This window comes from Corvus moneduloides, chromosome 3 (assembly GCF_009650955.1).
Source record: "Corvus moneduloides isolate bCorMon1 chromosome 3, bCorMon1.pri, whole genome shotgun sequence".
NCBI lineage: Eukaryota > Metazoa > Chordata > Aves > Passeriformes > Corvidae > Corvus > Corvus moneduloides.
Window position 1 is genome coordinate 75,180,402 of NC_045478.1, and position 23,510 is coordinate 75,203,911.

The following is a 23,510-nucleotide window of genomic DNA, read 5'->3' on the forward strand; positions in this document are numbered from 1 at the left end:
AGGGTTTCTATTTTTTCAAGTAAACCACCCCAGCCTGCTGATTTCACTCAGCCTCACTCATGGTGACAGAGAACATTATGGCTTCCTTTCAGTAAGTCTAAATAAAGCTCAAGAAAGCCTGAATCCAATCAACATAATTTCAAGAGGAAATTACATGAAATATATTGCATATACACAGCACTGCTACTGACTTCAACATTTTGTGCTTTAAAATAAAGGGATAATTTTGGCTCTTTTTAGAGCAAATGACAACCCAAAGTCAAAACTGAACTAAAGGAATGAACAGTAAGACAGAGCTCCAAAACCAATTCAGCTTTGCACAACGTGTGACAGACCCTTGAAAAGGGCACTGATGGAAACATGACCATTCATTCTAACACTGTTGCCAACCCTTCTGCATGTCCATGAAGGACCTGGCTTTTCTTGAAGTTCTAACTTTTTCAGTTCAGAAACAGAATGTCAATATCACCTCTTATTTAACAAAGCACACCTCAGCAAGTTTTTAAAACCTCATAGTCAACAAACAACGTGAAAAACACACAGGATTCATTTGAATCTTACGAGACTTCATTTTTTCCCAACAAAACCCACACATAGTACTGCCTACTGCAATTGTCATATCTGATTTCTTCAGACATTTTATGTTTAAAACATCATACTTAACATATTTAACTGATATAAAACAAATACAAAAATTTATATTCTCATCTATGTTCCAAGTGATGTTAAACTGCAGATTCACCTCAGACGCCAATTTATCAGGAAAAACAATATTAAAGGAGGAGGTAATACTCCCTCTTGCCTCCCCATCAAGTAATAGCTGCTATGATCTGTATTCCCAATCACAGCTTGGGGAACAGAGGATAATTCCTAAGAAACGCCCACCTCTGTTATCACCACAGCTGCAGCTAAAGAGAGGTACTAATAATTACCAACCCTTCTACAGCTGTGTTCCCAGCTACCTAATGTCAGTCTCTTCACCTGAAATTGTTGCAGCCCAGAACAACTCCCACAATGTTCTTGCCGATATCATGTACATCTCCCTTCACAGTTGCCAGTACTATTGTACCCTGGTAAGGATCCTAGAAGTTGAAGAAATAACAAGAGTTAAATTACTCATAAGCCTTGGTATGTTTGAACACATCCTTCAACAGTGCAATACCAATCCATGACCCAGACTTCTACTATAGTACAAGTAACTGCAAAGAGTAGTACAGATAATACAGTAAATATTAAAAATTATCTCAAAAGATCCAGGTAACAGAAACTTGAATTATTCTTACAAAATGCATGGATGTTATTCAAAAATCTGTGTGTGAAAAAATAAAACAGCAGTTAAAACAATTTCAGATATGGATAGCATTTTTTGCAGTGCAATAACTGAACTCCTAAGGTATTTCTGCTCCAAATATACACCTCGCCAACGAAGAGATTAAATATTTAGAACAAAAGGGTATGAATACTTATAATTACATGTCTGTTTGTGCATCACGATCAATCTTTTGATGCAAGGCTGAGAAGAACGGGAAATTAGCAAACTTAGAAGGAAAATTAGAAGAACTAGCAAAAGCAGAAGAGGCTCATTTTTATGCAACACAAATAACAAGGGAGTTTTCAGCGCAGTAATCAGGCAACTTCAGACCACCCTAGCTGAACAAACAGGCTGAAGAAGGATCCCCTTGAAGAAAGGAAGCTGTTCTGTCACAACCAGGTCCTAGGCTAGACAGCAGTCAGCTTGACAAAGGTGCTGCCAGCAGCACAACAGTGGAACTTCCCACAGCAGCTCCCCACCAGGACACAGGACTTGGCAATACCTTTGTAGTTGTATAATCACTGCCGTCATTTGGAACAGCTCCAGGCTATAACAGTAGTATGTCTGAGTTGCTGCAGCATCAGATGCCAGTAAGCAACTACATGAACTGCACAGAATTTAAATAAAGTGGAAACCTGAGCATATTCTACACAAAACTATAAAATATTTTTCCAGACGGTATCTCATCTCCTTCACACATGGCAGAACTGGATGACTGAATCCTTCCTATGAAGCATGTAATATTTCTGGACATATAGAGTAGGTCTCTACTTCATGAACCCACACTGCTTTTGCAGTTGCAATATTATGGGTTAAAAAAACCTCTATATATTACCAAGAGTGATATTAGTATTTCCTGTGGTTCTAACACATTTGTTGAATAAAATCCCTGGATCCCCACCAATGCTGCTGTTTACTAAAATCTAATATCTCCCCAGTGCTTCTGTTTTATAGAAGGCCAGAAAACAGAGGAAGCAAAATGGAGGTCTGTAAGTCAGCCATCTCAGTACACCAACAGAAGAATTTGCAGCTGGAAATATACTGCTGGAATGCAAGAGAAAAGAGATTAATCAAGGACTGGGAGAAGAACAAAACATGCTGCCCCACATTAGGTATCATACCTACTCATACCTAATAATTACCGATGATTTAATGAGTGATTTATACCAAAAAAATTTTGGATTTGCACATAAGAAGAAGAAAAATCTGTGCAGGGTAGCAAACAATATGGGCCATAGCACATACCACTTTAAACAAACTCTATTTAAGGCACACTTGTTTCAATTGTCTTAAGCAAGGAGGTCCTCAAGTTCTGGGCATACATCCAAAGGCCTTCTTTGTTTTTCATCTTGATACAGATCCACAGCCACAGCCATTTATCCTCAAATGTAACTATCAATGCTTTGCATTTCCTGGCAGTCTGTGACTAAAACTGTCCTGGAGGGTACAATGGCCTGGGTAACATCAGACAGATCAGTTACCAGAGTTTGCAAATCATTTTCCTTCAAGTCAACGTACTTAGGGAATAGATGCCACTGTTTTCTCTCTTTCATTGATTCTCTATACAGTGACACATCTTTGTAAGAGGAAGACACTACCTCCCTTGCCCAGCAGAAGGTAGAGAAAGCAGGATGACAGAAGCCCTGCCTTTTCCCTCCTGCTCTCCTCAGCCACACAGAACATCTCACTCACTCTCTCAGAATGTTTGTTATCTTTTTTAGAACCTCTCAAATCCCACTTCACTTCTTTTTAGCCAGAGAATGTGCCAGAGCATTCACAGAAGATCCTAATTCACCACTCATGGAATCGATGGGGTATTGATTTTAAATGACTTCAAACAGTATCAGAACAAAACAGAGGGTGCCAAATACCAGCACTGTCATCTGAATTAAAAGAGTACAGCACAAACTGGAGAGAGACGACAAAGGGAAAGGTGATTTGTAACAGCCAGAAAACAGATTCGCTTGAGAAACGTGAGAGAAGACACCTTCACATCCAGAAAGAGCATGGGAGAAGAGACTAGGCATTCTCCTTCTTTCATTAAGATCAGTCAGGTTTAATTATCAGGCCATTTTTCCAAATTTTTTGCTGTATTTGTTACGTTTATGCTGGACAATCACACAACAGATGCACAACAAATACAAAGATACAATGTAAGAAGATTTCAAGGAAAGTATTAGGAACCATTAGAAAACCCACAGAAGGGAAGCCAAAGGAAATACACAATTATCACAGTTCAGAGAAATTCTGCTATTCTTTCTTTTATGTGTGTGTTAAATAACAGATTCTGATCATAGCTATTGTCTCTGAAAACTCATGAAGACAAGGTAAGATTCCATAGGACTAAAATGTAAAGACACATCAAACCTAAATTTGATAGTCAAAGACAACAGAAGATGAAAAATATTTAACAACCAAAACTGCAAGCACCTATCACATTATAAACGTAGTAGGAAACTGCAGAAAAGAACATTTAAAATGGGATTCTATCCAATTCATCTGAACCATCTTTTCTACTGAATAGAATCTTGTCAGTTTGGAGAAACAAGGGACATATATCTTCATTTTCTAATGGTGCTATCACATAGACCATTTACCAAATTTGGAAGCAATTACTTCAAGTATATTCACAGGTAGTTGATAAAACTACCCCACCAGCTGTTGGCTGTGAATCAGAAAATGTTGTAAACAAGAGGCCCACAAGGATATGAATGTCATTGATTATCTTAAAATATATATATTTGATATATTAGATAAAAAGTAGTTTTCAGAAGCTGGAGGAAAAATACACATATGAGAGGACAACTATATTCAGACCCTATTGTCTTCTCCCCTGCATTTTGGTCATGGCTACACATGCAATGAACATACTATTCTATCATAACAAGAGGTCTTAAATCACAATCTATGGAGAAAAAGGAAGGAAGAAATTGGTTTGTTTAGCTGGAAGAATGACCAGGTCTATGGAGAAGGGAAGAGTTAAATGAAGAAGAAATGGTGACAGGCTTTGAACATGAGAAAGAAAATTACAGAGTTCACCAAGGGCAGAAGAATTAGAAGCAAGTGGCAAAATCTGCCATAAAGTTAGAAATACCAGGAATAAGTAACACTAGAATTAAATGCCTGTAAAAATACAAGAAATGAGTAACATTGGTATAAAGGGCCTCCACAGGCTTATTGGCATCATTCAGGAAACTGTGACAACAGCTTGGGCACACACCAAACAGTGTTCCACAAAATCTGCACTTTATGAATTTCAAACCTACTTCAAATTATCCTGAGATTGTCAGTTTCCATATGACTGCATCAAGTCTGCAGCATAAATGTAAATAGCAACAAATAATTCCTATATTTGTCATAGCATTCTACAAAAGAATTACAGCACAAAGGACTGTATCTTGCCTCTTCTTCTGTGCTGCCTTGCTTGGCTCTCCTTTCCTCTCTTTCTTTTTCCATATAGGGAATAAGGTGGCCAACTGCCTTCTTCATAACTCGAGCAGACTTTATCACCTGCACAGATAAAGGTGGTGGCAGAATAAACAATAAAGACAAGGTATAGGAAAACCTCAGTTTCCTTTTAGCTTTCTCATTCAGGCAAAAAATGAAACTTCATTTGCAGCCCCAGGTGGCAGCTTTCAGATCATTCTATGGCAGCAGGCTGCTGGCCTTACTGGGTTAAGGCTCTACACATGACACTTTCTTCCACAGTGCAGCCTCCCAGACCACTCACAATAGAACCGAAAGCTACAGATAAACTTGGAAGGTGCTAAACACAGCAAATTTTATTTGGGCCTTTTTTCTCTCTTGTGCTTTTTCATGGGCTAAGACTTGAAACTGCATTTCAAATAAAGCAAAAACACTCAGGAAGAACAGAAACAAATGTAATCATGCACAAAGGAAGTCAAGGTCCAAAGTAAAATAAGAAAATGGCTGCTTCTCAGCAGTACCTGAATTTTTACAATTCCTGTGCCATACCTGAAAACAGCCAAGTATAGAATGTTTTGGCTACATTTTACAATGCTAGTTTTTGTGAAGTAGGAAAATACATGACATTATTTTCTCATTACCTGAGGCAGAAACATCTTTCCAGCACCAAAAAGATCACCAACAATTTTCATGCCATTCATCAAAGGCCCTTCAATTACATTTAGAGGTCTAGGATATTTTTCCTGATTTAATCTTGCTTCTTCTGTATCGGCAGTGACATACTTCTCAATGCCCTGAGAAAAAAAAATGAGAAGCTTTTATCTTGCTAGAAATACAACTTCCATTTAGTTGACTTCTCCCCAGAAAAAAATCCCACAATGAAAGTACAAATAGCTACTGTAGATATTGAGAGTCTTTAAAAATACCTCAAATGTGTATTGAAAATAGGCATTCTTAGGAACCAAAACACCACAATTCTTAGGCAGATAAAGTTATTCACAGCACGTCCCCAGTATTAACAGATTTGTCAATTTTTTTTTAACTATGTCATAAGAAAACCCCAACACTCAAAGGTTGCTTCCACAGTGCAAGTGCCACTCAGCGCAGTACTACTGAAGGACCAAAAAAAGCCGTAGGAAGTAAAAGGAGTATGTTCCAAAGAAAAAACAGTGTGTTTCTACCAACACTAATGGAATAAAGTATTAAGGGTCAAAGACTTCAACGTCTGAAGTTTAAAGACACACCTCTACAGTTTTCTCTGTTATTGAAGTTAACTAGATCAGCTGCATTTATTATTCATTATTAATTAATAGCTTGTGAAAAAACGTCAGCTGAAGAACTTTTAAAGCCAAATACGTCCCTTGAAGTCCGAGCTGAGATCATGTCTCTGAGCACTGATGGGTAGGACAGTTTTCTGCACACATTCACCTTTATGAGAGCATATTCCAGCCTTTCCTCCACAGAGCCTTTACGCCACTCATCAGTCTGTACAACTTTTTTTCCTCCTTGGGCATGATTCTGAAAAGAAAAGACATCCATAGAAGCTTGCAAGCATAAGGAGTGCAATTATGGACTTCACTTTCAGGAAAACAAGGATATTTCCAAGTACTGGCTCATAAAATAATTTTAGACTATTCAAAAGGTTTATATACATGCACATCATGTTGCAAACACCTATGATGTAATACAGGCAGGGAGTCTACATCCCAATAGGTACACGCCTCAGTGAAAATGTAAACAAAATAATTAAAAAAAAAAAAAAGAGCAGTTTGATAATTTTTATGCTCATAAAAATGATGACATGACTAATCCTAAGGGTTTTACTTTGGGGAACATATTTTAAATTGATTCCTGGCCCACACACTACATTTAATTTTAAAATTCTAATTAATTTGGCACTAATTCAGTTTCTGCTGGAATAGGTTATGTTATTCCATATCACAGACATGTTTTCCATCAGTCAGCCTACAAAACTACTGTTTGTCACACACATAGACTGTCCCAAACTACCTCTCTGTCTCACACTCGTACTCCCCTTGGCTATGAACACAGAGGCCAAAAGGGCTTCACAGTGCAAAGAAGTTCATAAGCACCCACCCCAGGAATTGCTTGTGGAAGAGCACCTTATCCATTAGTTCAGCCATCACACTTCAGGCAAGTAACTTCTTCTCCTCAGTTATTAGACATAATCTGACATCTTTCAGGCCTTATGAAGTTGCTATACTTTTGAGTGCTCATCAGCAAGTTTTTAAAGATAAAGTCATGGAAACAAGACCTCACTCATGGGAACAGAAAACAGAACAAGCTTTCATTCAAGTTTATACAAATACTAGCTAAACTTCACAGCTTCTTGTTGCCTCATCTTATTCCCCTCATATGTGCAGTTTGTAAAAAGGAATGAAAGAAGAAATAAAATGTTGCCTAGAGACAATGTAGAGTCATATTAATTATTAGCTATATTAAAAAACCTGACTGGACATGTCCCTAAGCAACCCGATCTTGGCTGACCCCTGCTCTGAACAAAGGGCTTGTAGTAGATGATCTCCAGAGGTCCCTTTCTACCTCAGGAGTCACTTGATGTGATTCATTGAAATGATACCAAGTGTTCCTCAACCTCTGGCCAGACAGTTTAACAAGGGAAACACTCCGGCCTAAAAATGACCCATGACACTGTAGGGTGGACATGCAGGAACAACAGTGTCAAACACTATATGAGATCTTTACAATCAGCATGGCTATACTGCATGTTGAGGATGAAAAAAACTGCCTCGGGAAGGACAACTCCCATTGCCCTAAATGCCACAGTTTCAGTTTAAGAATGTCTGCAGATATGTACTTCATGGAAAATGATTTTTAATCTCAAACTTCAGATGAAGACTGATTTCCTTAATCTGCAAGGATTAAGTTCCCCCTTTTTGCCACTACACTATTTTACTCCCACAATAAAACTACCACCACAAATAAAAGCAGAAATTGCAACAATGGCTTCCCAAACTTATAGACCTAGGACTCATCATCCACTTTCATTTCTAGTTTTAATGCTCCATTTGAATTCCTCCCTTTATTTTTCTTCCTCTTTATGCAGTCTTGAATATCCCAATGGTGCAACTCGGCTTAAACAGACAAGATCACTCCCAGCTAAATTGCTTGGACACCAAGAGCACCATCTAAAATAGCCTAAGCACAAGGGATAAAGAGAGTCTTCCTGTACTAGTTTTCAACATGCTGCCACTGTTACTATAAAGCATGCACCACCACAGGGCAAAATATGAACCAAATGAAGCTCTGCACAGAAATATTACCTCCAGGAGCTACAAAACAGGCATGCAAATCTTCTTGTGCACTTGAATCTAAGAGCCACCTAACCCAGAGAGACTTTTGCTGTATCTTCCATTCAGAACAGGATTTCACCAGCTGTCTTATGAACAACGTGTAACCTTTGTCCTTTATCACCACCATCATTACAACATCTCAAAAGCCCTAAATAGCTGATCCTCACCCTTGACATGCTACATGAAGCAGAAGTCTATGGCACAGCCACAAGTCACAAGCAACTTCTTCACCTTTTACATATTCTCCAAGCAAAGCATTGCCACCAGAGAGAGAGGTTTACTCTTTGTCTCGCACTTGTCAATTAAGTTCCAGCACCAAGATTGGCTTGGTTGTGGGTTGGCCTTTTCTGGTTTTCGGTTGGGGTTTTTGGTTTTTTTTTTTTTGGTTTGTGAGGGTTTTCTTTGTCTTAGAAAAGTCTGTTTGGGATTTTTGCTTCTTGTATTTTGGGGGGGAGTTGTTTTTTTCCTTTGGAGAATGCCTATGCAGCTTGGTCTCCTGAAGCATATGAAGAACTCCGGTGCAGGCCCTTCCATGACATAAAACTGGAGAGGTTTGATCTATCACAGATTACCCATTCTATTCTGTGTTAATAACTGAACTTGTAGTATCATTAGTAAATTCTCACACCCACAGTTATACTGACACATGCAGTTTAAAGGCTGTTTTACCTACCACCTGCAGGAAGCTGGTGAGGCCCAGGTGCTAACTTAACTATGATTCAAAGCTCAAAACTGGAAGTTACCTGAGCATAATGTAAAAGTTTCTCTGTCGCATCAGGATCTTTGTTCCAGATTAGATTCTCACAGAGCTGTAGCAATTCCTTGTGGATATCATCATACACAGGCAGATTCCCAGCATTCACAATTCCCATGTCCATGCCATACTGAAAAAAAACATACAGAATCCCCCAGACAATGCTGTCAGACATAGCACTGCACATCTGCCAAGTGCAAACATATGGAAGCCAAAAGCACATCATACCTTAATCGCGTGGTAAAGGAACACTCCATGCATTGCCTCTCGAATGGCATCCATTCCTCGAAAGGAGAAAGACAGATTGGAAAGACCTCCACTTATCCTGGCTCCTGGCAGTGTTTCCTATAGGAAGCGCACACAGATTTTTAGAAAAGTGCTTTCCAGAAGGGAAATCTAAGTAAAGCATTCATTTCATAAAACAGTTGGCTCCTGAGCTCAGTGCATTGGCTATGCACCCTTTCTCTTTTCCCTGTTCCAGATCCTTCTAGTTACTCAAATTTGTAACAAGCAATTCAAATCTGCACAAAAGGATACAAGCAAAGGAGAGATCCAGCAGCTACCGTGGTTTCCATCGTCACAGGTGCTATTCTGAACACATCAGTCCTCCCACTGCAGCATTCCATATTTTCTCCATGCAAACCTACTTTTGGCTCTTCCTGTCCCCGCTCCTCTGGAAACAGGAGCAGCCAGTCTGCATGCTTCCACATCTCAGGAGCAGGCTACAGCTGAGCAGTTAAACTCAAGGGTACAGCCCCACTTCCAGGAGCCCTGTGGTGACAAAGCAGCCTGTGGGGTGTCCAGCCCCAGACTGCTACTGGCAGAGCATCTATCAAGGCGTCTTGTGAAACACAACAGTGCAGTTTCCTTAGCTGTATGCATGGGATGTTCTTCACTGCTGTACTTCTTTACACACATTTTAGCTACATAAAAAGCCACATTGCTGAACAAATCCCTTCCACAGAAATGGGTCTTCTGTTAAAAAAAGGCAGCTTTTTGCACACCTTCAAAGAGGTCCTTTTAGCTTGCATGTGAATGTGATCATTACCTCACTTAATTAAGGTAGTATATTTACAGTACAGAAAATGGATTGAAATGTATTTATAGAACTATTTGAAGTTGTTCTACTGGAAATACAGCAATATTGGGGAATGTTTGGACTTCACAGGAGTAGTCCTCCTCACTAGGCTAAAATGTGTAACATTTTTCAGCAGCATTTTGTTGTTGTTGTTGTTGAAAGGGGGAGTGCTTTTCTGTTTTATGGGGATTTAGGGTTTTAAATAATTTCAGCAATAAGTTTCAAGTTAAAATAAGTTTACAACTCACTTTTATGGTTTTAGTAGCATTGATAAAATTTATGGCATAAAGGTTATGTTCTTCCATTCCAGTTCCTATGGTTAAAATATTAGGGTCAAATATTATATCATTTGGATTGAAGTGCACTTTTTCCACAAGGAGATGATAAGCTCTGGAGCAAATTGCAATCTTGGTTTCTGTTTCTGTTGCCTAGTGAAGAAAAAGAATTCTGACATGAAACTTATAGACCACACAAAAAATAAACTTTCCAGAAATCATTTACAGCTCCAGTGACTCAAGACTGAGAATCTGAACATCACAAATATTAAAAAAGGATTATATATAAGAATATTGTATTAAAAATATCACCACCCCTAATCTGGACTTTCCACTCAGCTCATAAAAAGCAATCTCACTGCCCAGTGTTTCATCACCCTATGCAAAGTTTAATATGTGGATTCCAACATAACTGAACTAATTCACCAAGATTTCACTCTCATGAAACAGTTTCTGAAGTAAAAATATCTTTTATGAAGGAAGGACAAGTTCAGCATGTCTGAATAGTAAGAGATGCTCTTGTACTAAGAGAGCTCCACTGAGATCAGTACAAGGATTCCTCAAACATTTGAGCAGCATAAGAAATGCTTACAAATCAGGGTTAAAACTACTGCTAAGATTATATAATCCTTCTCTGAATCAATTGCGTCAATGAAACAAAACAACATTGTCTTGAAAAAGAGTAAGAAAGCCTTGCACTTCAGAAGAAAATCACCTCTCCTTTAAAGTGACACTCACCTGTCCCACTTCATCAAAAGCCATAACAACCACAGCTGCTCCATATAATTTAATTTTCCTTGCTTTCTCCAGAAAGTCTTCCTCACCTTCCTTTAGACTGATGCTGTTTACAATGCATTTCCCTTGGCAACATTTCAAACCTGCTTCTATCACTGAAAAATTTGAGGAGTCGATGCATAATGGCACCTGTAAATAATAGAGAAGCCAGGAGAACACACAAAAGTTATAAATTACAGTTCTATGTGCTGCTTGCCTGTTTGGACATAAAAATGCACACAACACTAATCAGCATTTATGAATAAAAGCTTCCACATGATAGTCATAGATTCACTTTGCTTTAAATGCAAAACTCAGAGCAAATTTAACTCAAGAGCTTCCATGGCAGCTCCATTATATATCATGTAGAGATCTCTACCTCTCCCTGTAATTTCTTGTGTGTCTGATTTAGATACTCATTTTTAGAGAATGCACATTAAGGAACTATCTTTTAAAGCCATCCTATATCCATAGCAACTTTAAGTTTTGTGGAAAGCAATACCATTATGCACTGCCAACATAAACATTATGGCTCATTAACTGCTGCAAAATGAACCTGCATTCGGCTTTGCTAGCCAGTGAAAAGGAATGGCATATATTTATGTGAAAACAGACAGAAAATGTCAAAGCTTCTGTTTCATCCAAAGGCCTTTCCTATTACAGTATCACTTCCTCTGGGGGGACAACTACGTCTGCCTAAGCACATAAACTGGTTACTAAATGAAACAGTATCAACATCTTCTGAACGCAATTTACAAGTCAGCAACATGTTCTTTATTGTGACTCAATTACAACCTTTGCAATATCAGGTTCCGAAGAAATGAAGTTGCAAAATCTGCTCATTGCAGTGGGACCATCCAACATCCCATCATCCATATTTATGTCAAGAATCTGGGCCCCCATCTCAACTTGCAATTTGGCGACACTCAGGGCTTCCTAAAGAAGAAAGTCAAAAACCAAAACAACAGAGAAAAGAAAAAAATCCTAGTTATTCTCAGGATAACATCTCACTTCTCCAAAATAAGCATGCAGTCAAAAATTTTAAAATTTGCAAGACATCCTATAAGAAAATAAGGAAATGATCTGTGATGTACAACAATACGAAACAACTGCTAATACAGAACAACCTATGATTAATTTGTTCACAGAACATGACATCAGATACCTGACGTGCTGGTAGCATCACCGACTGTAGAGAGTTGGCCATATGCTTAATTGAATAATTTAAGCTTTGCGTGGTAATGAGGACTTGTGACTGCACAAGATTACAGGAAAACACAGTCTCTGCAATGGTATGAAATAAGGGCCTTACATCAGAAGCTCTGGTGTTTTGTAACCCAGGATACTTAATTTTTAAAGGCTGTTCAACATTTTTGCCAGCTGCAGAATCACAAGTGCTAAGAAGGAAAACTACAGCTTTTCCCCCAGCCTACATATAAATATCTATCAAATATAAATATATATATATAAATATCTGTAAGTATCTATAGCCTATATAAATATCTGAACACCCATGTCTGTTCACTTTCTCTTTTCTGTCATTCTGCAGAGTCCCTAACAACCTGTGTTTAAAGTTCTCTTCATTTAATATACCTAACCTGCTTCACGACTTCTACGAGCCTAAGAGTCAGAATTCCAAAAATACAAACTAAGGCTTTAATTCTCATTTGGTTTAACATCAGAGCATACTCTGGGGCAGAGTCTCAGCTGTCAAGAAAAGTCACTCTACTATTTGTTTCAATGTTACATTATCAATTTACACCAGTAAAGAATGAGTCTTCCAGCATCTTCATGCAGTAGTCTGAAGAAAGCAATTACCTTCCAAGTATCTTTTTCTGTACCAACGCTCATGTAGCATGCTGGAGTTAGCAATCAAAGTAGGTAGCAACCAGATGTAACCATAACGCTGACCAGAACTGGGGAAGTGAGGGAGGGCAGAGAGAGCGAGAGCTGCACAGTGCCACAGTCTATCCCAAGTCAGATATACCTGATACCTTGAAAGAGGGGATTACACCAGCCTTCTTTCCCCTCTTCTCTGTAAATCAACCCCTAGATGCAGCACAGACCAGGACATTTTCTAAACCATCACCAACTGTATAACTAAATTAAAAATGAAAAGTTTCCTGTAACACTTGTCCAAAAAAAAAAAAAAATCATTTCTCCACCTTTTCTTACTCTTATAACTGGTGCAGAATAGTGCTTTGTGCCAGCAAAATAAACAATAACAGTGTAATGGAACAATGGAAAATCAGAGCATCAGTTATAAAGATTATTGTTAATATGTATACTTCATAGTTGCCTGCCATGATGAGTTTAGCAAACTTCCGTGATCCTGCAACATTGCAGCGTTCACCAATATTAACGAAGTTGGTGTACGGCCCAATCCTGAATGGCTCCAGACCTTAAAAAGATATTTTTGAACGTATTTGTTAAAACAAAAAAGAAAAAAATGCATAAGAAAGACAAAACCTCTTTTCTAGACTGTAAAATAAAAGCCTCTCTCTCCAAGAATAGTGATTTCTCAGCACATCAGTGGTCCAATGAGTAACTAGCAGAGCAATGCAATAAAAGAACTGCCAATACAAACACCGAATCTTTCTATTCTTCCTCAGTGACCATCAATAATTTACCTGACTCACAAAAAGTAACGGCCAACTTTTCCAATACAAAAGTGAAGCTACGATTCTTTGGACATCTGTGTCTGTGTTCTCTCAACTTTCAACTATGTTACCTCATGCATGACACCACGAGAGAAGCAGCAGCCCACTGAATTGACTGACCAACAAGGGTAGCTCTTAACCACATACCCTAGTTCACAGAAACAAGGTCAGCTGGACCCTTGGGTAGCAGGCAGTGCAGAGGCAAAGAAACTCTACAGCAGAATCAAATAACCTACAGCATGACATCACAGGCCAACCATGCTAAACTGATTTGACCTGAGGTTAAAATTCCAGACCAAAAAGATGGTACTGTTTTACTCAGACACATGGCTCAAAGGCTTAAAAGAAGGCCCTGAGTGTGGAACATACAGATCTAGACTTTGTTAAAACAAAACATGTTCTAGAGCTGGATGTATTGCTGTATTGCATACAGTCCCAGTATGACTGAATCAGCATCTGAGGTGAGATAGGGCAGCCCTCTCACAGCAGGTGTACAAGGATTTCATCCCAGCTCTGCCAGTAACTGTAGTCAAATTACCTGGTCTCTCTCTGCTTGGCCCTCCCTGTTGTAAAGTGAAAATAAAGATACTCACTTCACCATAACAACATGTTTGAGACTTGCAAAGTAAATACACTGGCTTGATTATATTATACAAGATGGCAACAAAAATTTTCTACTACTTTTTTAGCCAAAACAGTAAGACTTAGACCTGGTTACACATCCATAAGCCTGCTGGATTCAGGTAGAACCAGACATTCACAGCGTTGTTCTGATCAGCAGAAAACAGCCAACAAATTTATAAAGGAAACTAGCATTAGTTATGAAACTCAAACTGTTACACACTTTACCTGACAGCAGCATGTATCCTTGAGAGAGAGACTGTGGAACACGGGGCTTACAGAATTTCACAGCTTCAGCAATTTTTCTGAGTTACAGAAATGAGAAAGTAAAGTTTTCAATTAAAATTGAATACTCCAGACAAGACTCAAACAGAATGTACTAGACATATGCCTACATTTCCAGTTTAACCCTGTAGAGATGAGACTAATTAGGTAGTTTCACTTTGTGAGGCCAAAGGCAAAAACATACTCCCAGAAGATCCTAACATAGCTACTTGCAGGAAATCTACCAGGCTGAAGGTTTTTCAAATACAGAATGAGATACAGTACCAATGGGATACTTGAAGAATTTCAGAATCAGTCCTTGACCACACTGACTCTTACCATATTCATGACTTGCTGAGCAACTGCTGATGATTGCAAAACCAAAACACAACAAAAAACCCCACAAAAAACCCAAACAAAACCAAAACAAAATCCCTCAAAACAAAAAGCAAACAAACAAACAAAAACCCAATCAAACAACCCCAAACGAACAAAAAAAAACCCCAAGGGACAAACATTGTTCTTTACTGAGACACATTTCTCAGATGCCAGAATGACTCATGCTGTTCACATCCACTTTTTCTTCATTCCAGTCAGGACTGACACACACTGTCCTCTACATGTTTACATGTCACCTCCTCCCAGTTTATATCAGGGTAAAAATCAATCACAACAGCCCTTTCTTTTTTGAGTTTAAGTGAAAAACAGAGGCTTTCTCACTGACCTACTTCCAGCAGGAAAGATTTCAAATGCTCCTTCTGACTAGCCAGGACCAGCACCAGCTGTACAGCATTCACAGAACTTATGTTTAGGCATTTCCCCAACATACATACACACACACGCACACACCCACCCCTTCCTTCCATCTACCATCAAAGGAAACCTTAAGTTTCACCTTATGGCTAAGATTGCCAAAAAGAGAAAGAACATACAGCACAATAAAGCAGAGACTGGGAAGTCTATTCTATCCACCAGTAAAGAGGGAGAAGTAATTCTGAAACAATTTTAGATGACAAAACCAAAGAGGTTTAATCCTTGTTTGAACCATGCCTCTACTCATTCTTCAATGTAAGCCAGGTTGTTCCCACTTCACATATTGCTGCTATTGGCATTCAAGTGATCCATCTTTTCAGGAAACTCTAAGACAAGCCATGGAATATTGCTCCACAGAAGCAGCACTTAAGTTTAGTTCACAGTCCACCAGAGCTGTAGCACATGAAGTACCTGATATGTGCTGGTGTGGTACCACAGCAACCACCAACTATGTTGACCAAACCATCCAAAGCAAAATTCTGTAAGAAGAAGGAATATTTTGTTCAAAGTTATTAAAGCTATGTTTTTAATATATACATATTTAATTCTTTTTCTCCATGTGTTAGGCAATTCAGGGAGATCACAAGAAAAACACTAAATTAAAAAAACCAATTAGCACTATATCTTTAGGATTCTCTTTAGGATTTGTTTTGAGACATGGATTCCCAAGGCTAACCAGCAATTTCAACACCTAATTTCAAGAGACTACATTTGAAACTGGCCTATTTTATACTGAAGCCCTAGATGAAAACATAAATGAGTATCAAAGACTAGTCATACTGTATTATAAAAGGGCATTAACATGCAGCAAATATTGTGTTCTTGCTGATACACTGCAGCTTCAGACACACATCTTGGACAGATCCAGTGGCACGTGGAAAGACACACTGCACTGGAACACCCCCACCATCAGCAGTTCCCGTATACACAACTCTGTAAAATTGTGCCAAGTTCATAAACACCACTCAGCTTTTTGAACAACTCCCAAATACAACAGTAAGAACATAGGAGTGCAATGAGTAACACCCACAGATCAAGTGGCAGGAAACCTTAGCTTAGTACATAAAACTAATTAAGGTTTTCAGTTTCCTAAATAGTTCCTAGTGTGATACTTCAAATCACTATCATTCAGCAAATTGCCTATAAACAATCCAAATTACATATATAGCTACCCAAAGGAAAAAAAAGAAAGAATCCTACCCCAACATTGTAACAAATATACACAGGATACGAGCAGAGTTCTTGTCTACTAGTACATCAGATGTGACATAATCAAAATAAGTATTTTATACCTTTATATGCTTGGCAGTCACTTCTGGAGTTTCATCATAACCACCAAAAGTATTGGGAAGACCTTAAAACACAGGATTTTTTAGTATTAGAATTTGTTTAAAGTCCAAAAGAACAAATTCCATAAGAGGCACATTTAAAGCAGCTACAATTGTATGAGGACTAAAATGCCTCATCACCCTTGCAATCACTACTCAGCAGATTATTAATTATGCAAGAAAGCATTCTAGATTCATTGTCACAGAACTAACAACAGTTACTTTCAGCAGTTAAAAATACTCTTACTCTCTTTTTAATTGTAAAAGCAATCATCTTCTCAAGCTACTTCAATTCTATTACTGCTAATGAGACAGACAGGTTAGCTACATTTCATGTGCCTGTAAGCATAGGAACATGTGCACCAACACACCTGCGTTGGGGTAACAGATGATGTAGGCTGTTGTACATTTTCCAATTGTTTCAATGAATGGACGCATTTCAACTGCCCCTAAAGCACAATTTAAGCCAATACTGGAAAATAAATTTTCAAAAATTATGTTGAAGCAAAAACACCTTTTACACACAAAACAGATGAATGCTAGCGCTGGCAACTGCTAACTCCCACAATCATCTAAAATAAAACCAACCTGATCTCCAATTTCTTTAACCATCATCATCATCAATACAGCAAGACTGTGCAAAAGGAGAACCCTCAGGTGGAAGAAAAGCACGAGAGGGAAGGGGGCTGGACTGAACTGAACTGGGAACAACAAATCAAGATTTCATTTCAAAATCCAGGAGGAAAGTGGCAGCATTTTGACAGCAACTGCAGCAACACGACGGCTCTGTATTTTCTAGGTAAGAGAGAGAACAAGTGGAATGAGAATGACAGACTGGAAAGGAGTCTTGTGCTGTAGGAAAAAGTATGAAAAAAGGTTTAAAAGGCAGGACCTGCTTCAAGCTGCTAAATCCTCATTCTCTTTACAAATTATACATAAATTATGTCAACTTCGGAAGAGAGCAAGTGCCTCCCCCAAGAAGCCTCATGGCAGCACTAAGCTTGGGCAACTGAATCTGCTACATCTTAATAACCAAGACAGCACTACAGCAGAAGAATTTTTACATGAATAAGTTTCTAAACAATTTTACCAGTATATGAGATACAACCATATTTCCTTTCATTCAACAACAGATATGTAAATGAGACTTGCACTCAAAATATCTCCATTTATATTAAATACAGAAATTTCTCTTGCAGAAATATATCTTTTACAGGTTTCCTGATCTTTCTGCACCATTCTAGAAACCACCTTGTGAGCACTGCAAAACTTAGAAGGTGTTCATAGAGGTGCTGGAAGAAGAAAATGTAAAAAAGCTTTCTCCTTTCCTGGAATAACAGTCTCAGAGAGGATGCAAGTGAACCCACTGAAACAGGAATGTGTAACAGCCACATCTCCCAACTAACTGAGCTACACAGGCAGCCAAGCTAATTAAGTGCCTGTATGCCCACTTAGTTTCACAGAGGTCAAGAGCAAAAAAGCCCTGCACAGGACTGGGAGGATAAAGTGGTTTTTGACTTTTCTTTTGTTTCCAAGGAGTAGGCAGGGCCTTGGTAACTTCACAAGTAGCAGCAATAAATGCTCGCAGTCCGATTTACTTGTTGAACAGAATGAAAAAATGGTGAAATCTGAGAGGCTTACAGCAACATCCAAACCCAGGATCCTGAATATCACAGTCACAGACCAAGATCAAATAATACACAAACCCCTTCTTCCAATAACTTAGGCATGACACAGTTGGGGTTTTGGCTGGTTTTTTGGTTTGATTTTTTTTAGCGGGGGAGGGTATATATGTATGGTTTTTTTAAACAGCAAGCTCTACCTTCAAAGTGCTTTCTCTAATACATCTCATACTAGCCAGAAAAATTTGAAAATAACCTTTTTATTCTCATTTCAAGATTTGGTGTTTACATATCTTTAAATCCATCATACAGATCTCCTGGATACAAAGAGCAAGCCCAAGGAATACACAATTCATTTCAGCAATGAGGTTCTGGAATTTATTTCAAAGTGTGGGCCCATCCCTCAAGATTTTCAGAGCAAAGCAAGGTAAGAATGGTTAGCAAGACTGCCCTTATAAAATGCAGACAAATGCAATCTATTTCCTACTCTTAAGTCATTTGATTTACAAGCTTCCAGCTCATACATCCCACACCCTGAACTGCCTGAATTATTACCCATTACAGGGGTTGCTGACAAGTATACTCGTGAGCATGACACAATCCAAGCACTACCTGTCTCAAAACTGTAGCACAGACATGCACATTCATTCAGAATAAAAAAGTAACTTCTGTGGCCAGCATCATCTCCTCACAGCACTCAACATCATGCAAGAAAACATCTGAGAAAAGCAAACTGTTAATCATGCCTTAAAAGCCAGCAGACTTGGACCAGATTGCTGATATTCTGTCACTGCTACCCTAGTGTAATAAGCATCACACACTCATCGTAAACATCATCTCCCTCCCTTGCTCATTTCTTCACAGCAGTCATACATAAATTTCTATGAAAGGTAAGACTGCAGAATGCCCTTGGGACCAGAGCAAAATCCACATTATGGCCCAAAACTCAGTGTATGTCTTCTCAATGCTACCACAGTAAAAACAATCACAGGATCTGAAACAACACATCTGAGCATCTTTCATGGCAAGCAGCTTGACACACATCTTTCAGCACTTACTAAGCACAGCTCATGAGTTTCACAGCTACCACCTCCATCACCCAGACACAAAGCACACACTTTTAAGGGTGGGCTCCAAACCAAACTGAATTAAGGATGACACATCACCCTAATCAGGGCATACACAACCCAAACAGAAACACGTGAACACGTCTAACATGATTCCTAGGATACTACTATTAATCAGCTTTTTCACAACCCTAAAGCCACTCTGCACCAATTTGGCCACAGAAACAACATTAAATGCAATCTGTTCCAACCTCTAAAACCCTTCTGCTACAGTGCTGTATAGTAGCCTTTTCACAAATGAGAAACAGGCCCCAAACATTGAGACCCATTAGACAGCTTTTATGAAATATGCTTTAATAAATTCTTGATTTCAGCTCCAGTGCCCTTCTCTCTTCTTCAGAAGCAAGAGAGTTAGAGCAAAATTATCTGAGACAGACTCATGCCAAATATGGATCACGAGGCCGTGATGCTGAGAGAAGAAGTCAACTACCACCCTGTTCCAAGCGGCTCCATATGTTACTTCTGGAACACCGTCTGGTCTGGGAAAGTGGAGCCTCAAGGGCAGTCAGGAAAACTGTGAATGCAGTCTTCTGCTTCTGCATCACTGAGATGACAGATTGCGTAGTTTAGCTGAAATTTTGTTGTAAAAACAAATAATGGCTCATCATAATGTGCATGGTGTGCACTACTAACAGTGAATTAAATGCTTTCAGTTAGAATATTCTAGGAAAAACCAATCTATTTCTGGTGTAAGCTTTTGTGTGAAGAGAACCAACCTGAGAATAAAAAAAGGCAAAGAGGGAAGAGGAGACAAGGAGGAGGTAGAACACAGAAGAAACACAGAAGAACAGATAACCAGGGGAAGGTATTCAAATGAACATACAAAACCTTGCACAATGACCAAATCCACTGACATTATCCATTTGCACAGATCTTAACCTCATACTTATTTCAACTTTTCTGCCTAAATAGAAAAGAATTAAAGTAAATGGAGGCATCAGGAGCTCTCAAAACAACCATGCACATCCTTAAGAAAAACACTCAGAGCACATTTTTCTAAGAGTTCAGTCGAAAGAACACTGCAATAGTATCTTATGACTTTCTCTTTCAAGACACCCTGAAATACTCTCAGCTGGCACTGTTTCCCTCTAAGAAAGAGATCTAAGTTCTGCCTGTACCAGGGATTGGCTCCTTGCACGGCCCAACACAGTAGGAGATGGCAAACTACAGTATCAGATTTTGACCTAATTGTGATTTCAGTGTAAACACAAAGCCCCAGATCATTTAAAGCAATGAATTAAAAATTCAGCTTTCTTTGGAAAAATAATTTCTGTTGAGGGAACAATAAAAAACAGGTTAGAAATGCATGTGATTACATATGATCACAGTTTGTATAGCTTCCATTTAGCTGCAAGCAAGGGTTAAAATAGAAAAGAATCTCAATCTACAAATAATTAACTAAGAGAATGAATGATATATTTCCTTACCAAAGTGGCTTACTGTGGGAAACACTAATGACAAATGCCTCTCCTGTCTGGCCAGAGAGGGTACGCCCACTCTTATCCACAATGGTTCCAGAAACCTAAATATCAGTTGAACACAGAGAAAGGAGAAAAATTAAATGCACAACAAAATGAAAAATTAAAATGGATGAACTGCTATAATTCAAAGTAGAGAGCCCTGTGCTCCACTCAAAGTGATGAGGCACAACTCAAACAGAAAAATTAAACCCTTTTCACCATATAAATGTTTAAATGTTTATCTAGAAGAAAGAAGACTGGTCAAAGGTTTTTGTCTTTCCCTCTCTCCCCCCTCCTCAGGGGGGAAAAAAAAACAAAAGAAAAAAAAAGAGAGAAAACTACTCTGAACCACCCAGCAGCCAGGTAGCATGAGTACCATGGTATCATTCTGATGATAGCCTCTGAAAACAGTGGTTTTTTATTTAGGCAGCTATCAGCAGTCACCTTCTCCTCACCTCCCCGTTTAAGTTATTTCAGGTCTCAGGATTGTTATTAAGCAGTTTGGTGGTGGCGGTTGGTGGAAAGGTGGGAGAGGTGGGTCTGACCTTAAAAACAAGTTACTCCTTTTGCCACAAGGGAACATCAAATGTTGCAACTCGGTAGTGGAAGTATAAGTCTTAACCTGTATAATCACACTTCTTTAGCAGTACACAGAAAGAGATGTGCAAATAATAAATAACGTGTAGACCCCAACTAACAACTGCGAAGTCAAGAATTTGGGAGGCATCTGGATGAGCCAGGAAAGCCTCCTCACATGTCCTGTTTCTGGCCAGGACAAGGTTAATTCTTGCAATAGCCAGGAGGGGGCATGGCTACAACACAAAGGTTATACCACATCATTGCCAGGTGTGGGAGAAGGGAGTCTCTACCAGGGAGAACGGGTTCCTTCCAGTGGGATGGAGCGGCGGGGTAACAACAGTTCTGAGCCGGAGGGAGCGGTTTGGGAGACGCCGTCCGAGCCACAGGGATTGGTCAGGGTGGCATGACTGCAGGGCCAAGCTCCATGGCGAGCATTTTTGCATGTGAATCACTCGCTCTTTTGTACACCTTTGTTAATAATATTATTGCTGTTACTGTTCCTTTTCTTATCTTACTGCTGTTTCCAGTCAGCTGTTCTTATCTCAACCCCTGATCTTTGCCTTTTGTGCTTCCAATTCTCCTCTCCTTCCTGCCGAAGGGAAGGAGAGAGGGGGAAAAAGTGGGGGAGTGAGAAAGCAGTGCATGTGATTTGGAGAACCTCAGTGAGGGCACTGATTTGGAGAGTACCATTCCTACACCACAACACCAGGTCTAAAAGTCTTTTTTTTCCAGAAGATGGAATGAGTTTAGAAGACTCCATGCAAAGTGAATCCACTATTTACTCCAAAGTATGCTTTAATATTGACGCCATTTCCCACCTTCAAAGTACTCAGTCAAGGGAGGTTATCAGTGGAATATTAGAGAGTTGTGCTAAGGGTTGTAACTTCTCGGCATAGCTGAACTGAAAAGGGAGCAAAGAACGAGGAACCAAGCTCAAGGACCACTGTTCAGGGCAATGAAGACAAGAAGTCAACTCAAAAACTCTCTGTGCTAATTGACCAAGTACAAAGTTGTGAACACAGGAGTTCTACACAATGACACCTCCAAACCCAGCTTTACTGTTCTAAAAGCTAAACTAAGTAACAAAAGAGACTTTCATGAATGCAATTTCCAAGCTCACTAGCAGTGAAGCAAAACATCAGAAACTACAAAGAAAGAAATGGAAAAGGCAGAGAACATCACTAGGCTATCACACAATCCCTGACGTCTGCACTTTGAGTGCTGTATTCTATTGTCATTCCACTCTGACTTGAGGAAGTGGAAAACAAAAACAGGACAATAATGAATGAACCAAATGGGACAGCTAAATAGAAAAGAACTCTTCAGGCTGAAAAAAGATGACTAAAGGAGGCTCTCACAAAGGACTACAAATGCCATGACTATGCAGCAAAGGGAAGAACAGCTGTTCATTATCACTTTTAAGAGGCGAATGGCAAGACACAATAGAAGTTACCAGGTGAACTGCCCAAAAGTAAGCAAACTTTCAAACCAGCACAATCATTAGATTTGAAAGTTACAGACAGGTTATTTTGTATATGCCCAGGTGCCTAGGTTTAAACAAAGATGCAAGGAAGGAGTAAACACACTCAACAAAAGCCTACAAACAGATACAAACTGCAAATCAGAAAGCCTGGACTGCAAACTGTAGAAAACTGGAAGAATACAACAGAACTTTCATAAAAAGCTTACTCTTTTTCTATATTTCTTCCAATGCAATCATGATCAGCAACTATCAGAAAAAGACACATCAGAGAAAGAATATGGAGTAAGACAGACTTTTATGACTTGAAATGGCCACTCATTCTATTTGAAAATATGTCAGAATTTGCTTAATTTCATCCTTGAAGCATTGGTTCCTATTACCCTCAAGACTGCAAGCCTGAAAAAAAAAAATCATCATTAGACCTTTTCTTGTGGAAATACACAGAATGAATACACACTGGAATAAAGTCACTCCTTAGTCTATGGCTTGATCAGCTGAACAGAGCTATGCAAGGCTGATTTCACAAAGCTGTAAGAGTTTTTACTTTCACAATCATGTGGAAAAAGTACATTTCCAATAAACTCATTTCCTTCATTTCAAAG

At 39.0% G+C, this 23,510-nt stretch overlaps 1 protein-coding gene across 6 annotated transcripts in view; it reads right to left on the reverse strand.

The window, feature by feature from the left end:
• The window catches only part of MTR (5-methyltetrahydrofolate-homocysteine methyltransferase), a 50,893-nt gene that overhangs the window by 15,376 nt on the left and 12,007 nt on the right, over window positions 1–23,510 (reverse strand). For 2 of the 6 annotated variants that reach the window (XM_032102228.1, XM_032102229.1), the window contains exons 8-22: window positions 20,814–20,908; window positions 17,009–17,109; window positions 16,602–16,663; window positions 15,721–15,788; window positions 14,461–14,537; window positions 13,240–13,352; window positions 11,747–11,887; window positions 10,916–11,101; window positions 10,151–10,330; window positions 9,053–9,169; window positions 8,814–8,954; window positions 6,167–6,256; window positions 5,380–5,532; window positions 4,715–4,822; window positions 982–1,082 (exon numbers count right to left, since the gene is read on the reverse strand). In XM_032102228.1, the coding sequence (XP_031958119.1) occupies window positions 982–1,082; window positions 4,715–4,822; window positions 5,380–5,532; window positions 6,167–6,256; window positions 8,814–8,954; window positions 9,053–9,169; window positions 10,151–10,330; window positions 10,916–11,101; window positions 11,747–11,887; window positions 13,240–13,352; window positions 14,461–14,537; window positions 15,721–15,788; window positions 16,602–16,663; window positions 17,009–17,109; window positions 20,814–20,908 (1,733 nt within the window). Of the gene's footprint in view, window positions 1–981; window positions 1,083–4,714; window positions 4,823–5,379; window positions 5,533–6,166; window positions 6,257–8,813; window positions 8,955–9,052; window positions 9,170–10,150; window positions 10,331–10,915; window positions 11,102–11,746; window positions 11,888–12,116; window positions 12,236–13,239; window positions 13,353–14,460; window positions 14,538–15,720; window positions 15,789–16,601; window positions 16,664–17,008; window positions 17,110–17,225; window positions 17,433–20,813; window positions 20,909–23,510 lie in introns of those variants that run through there. The other 4 variants (XM_032102230.1, XM_032102234.1, XM_032102232.1 and 1 more) reach the window with 4 other exon arrangements.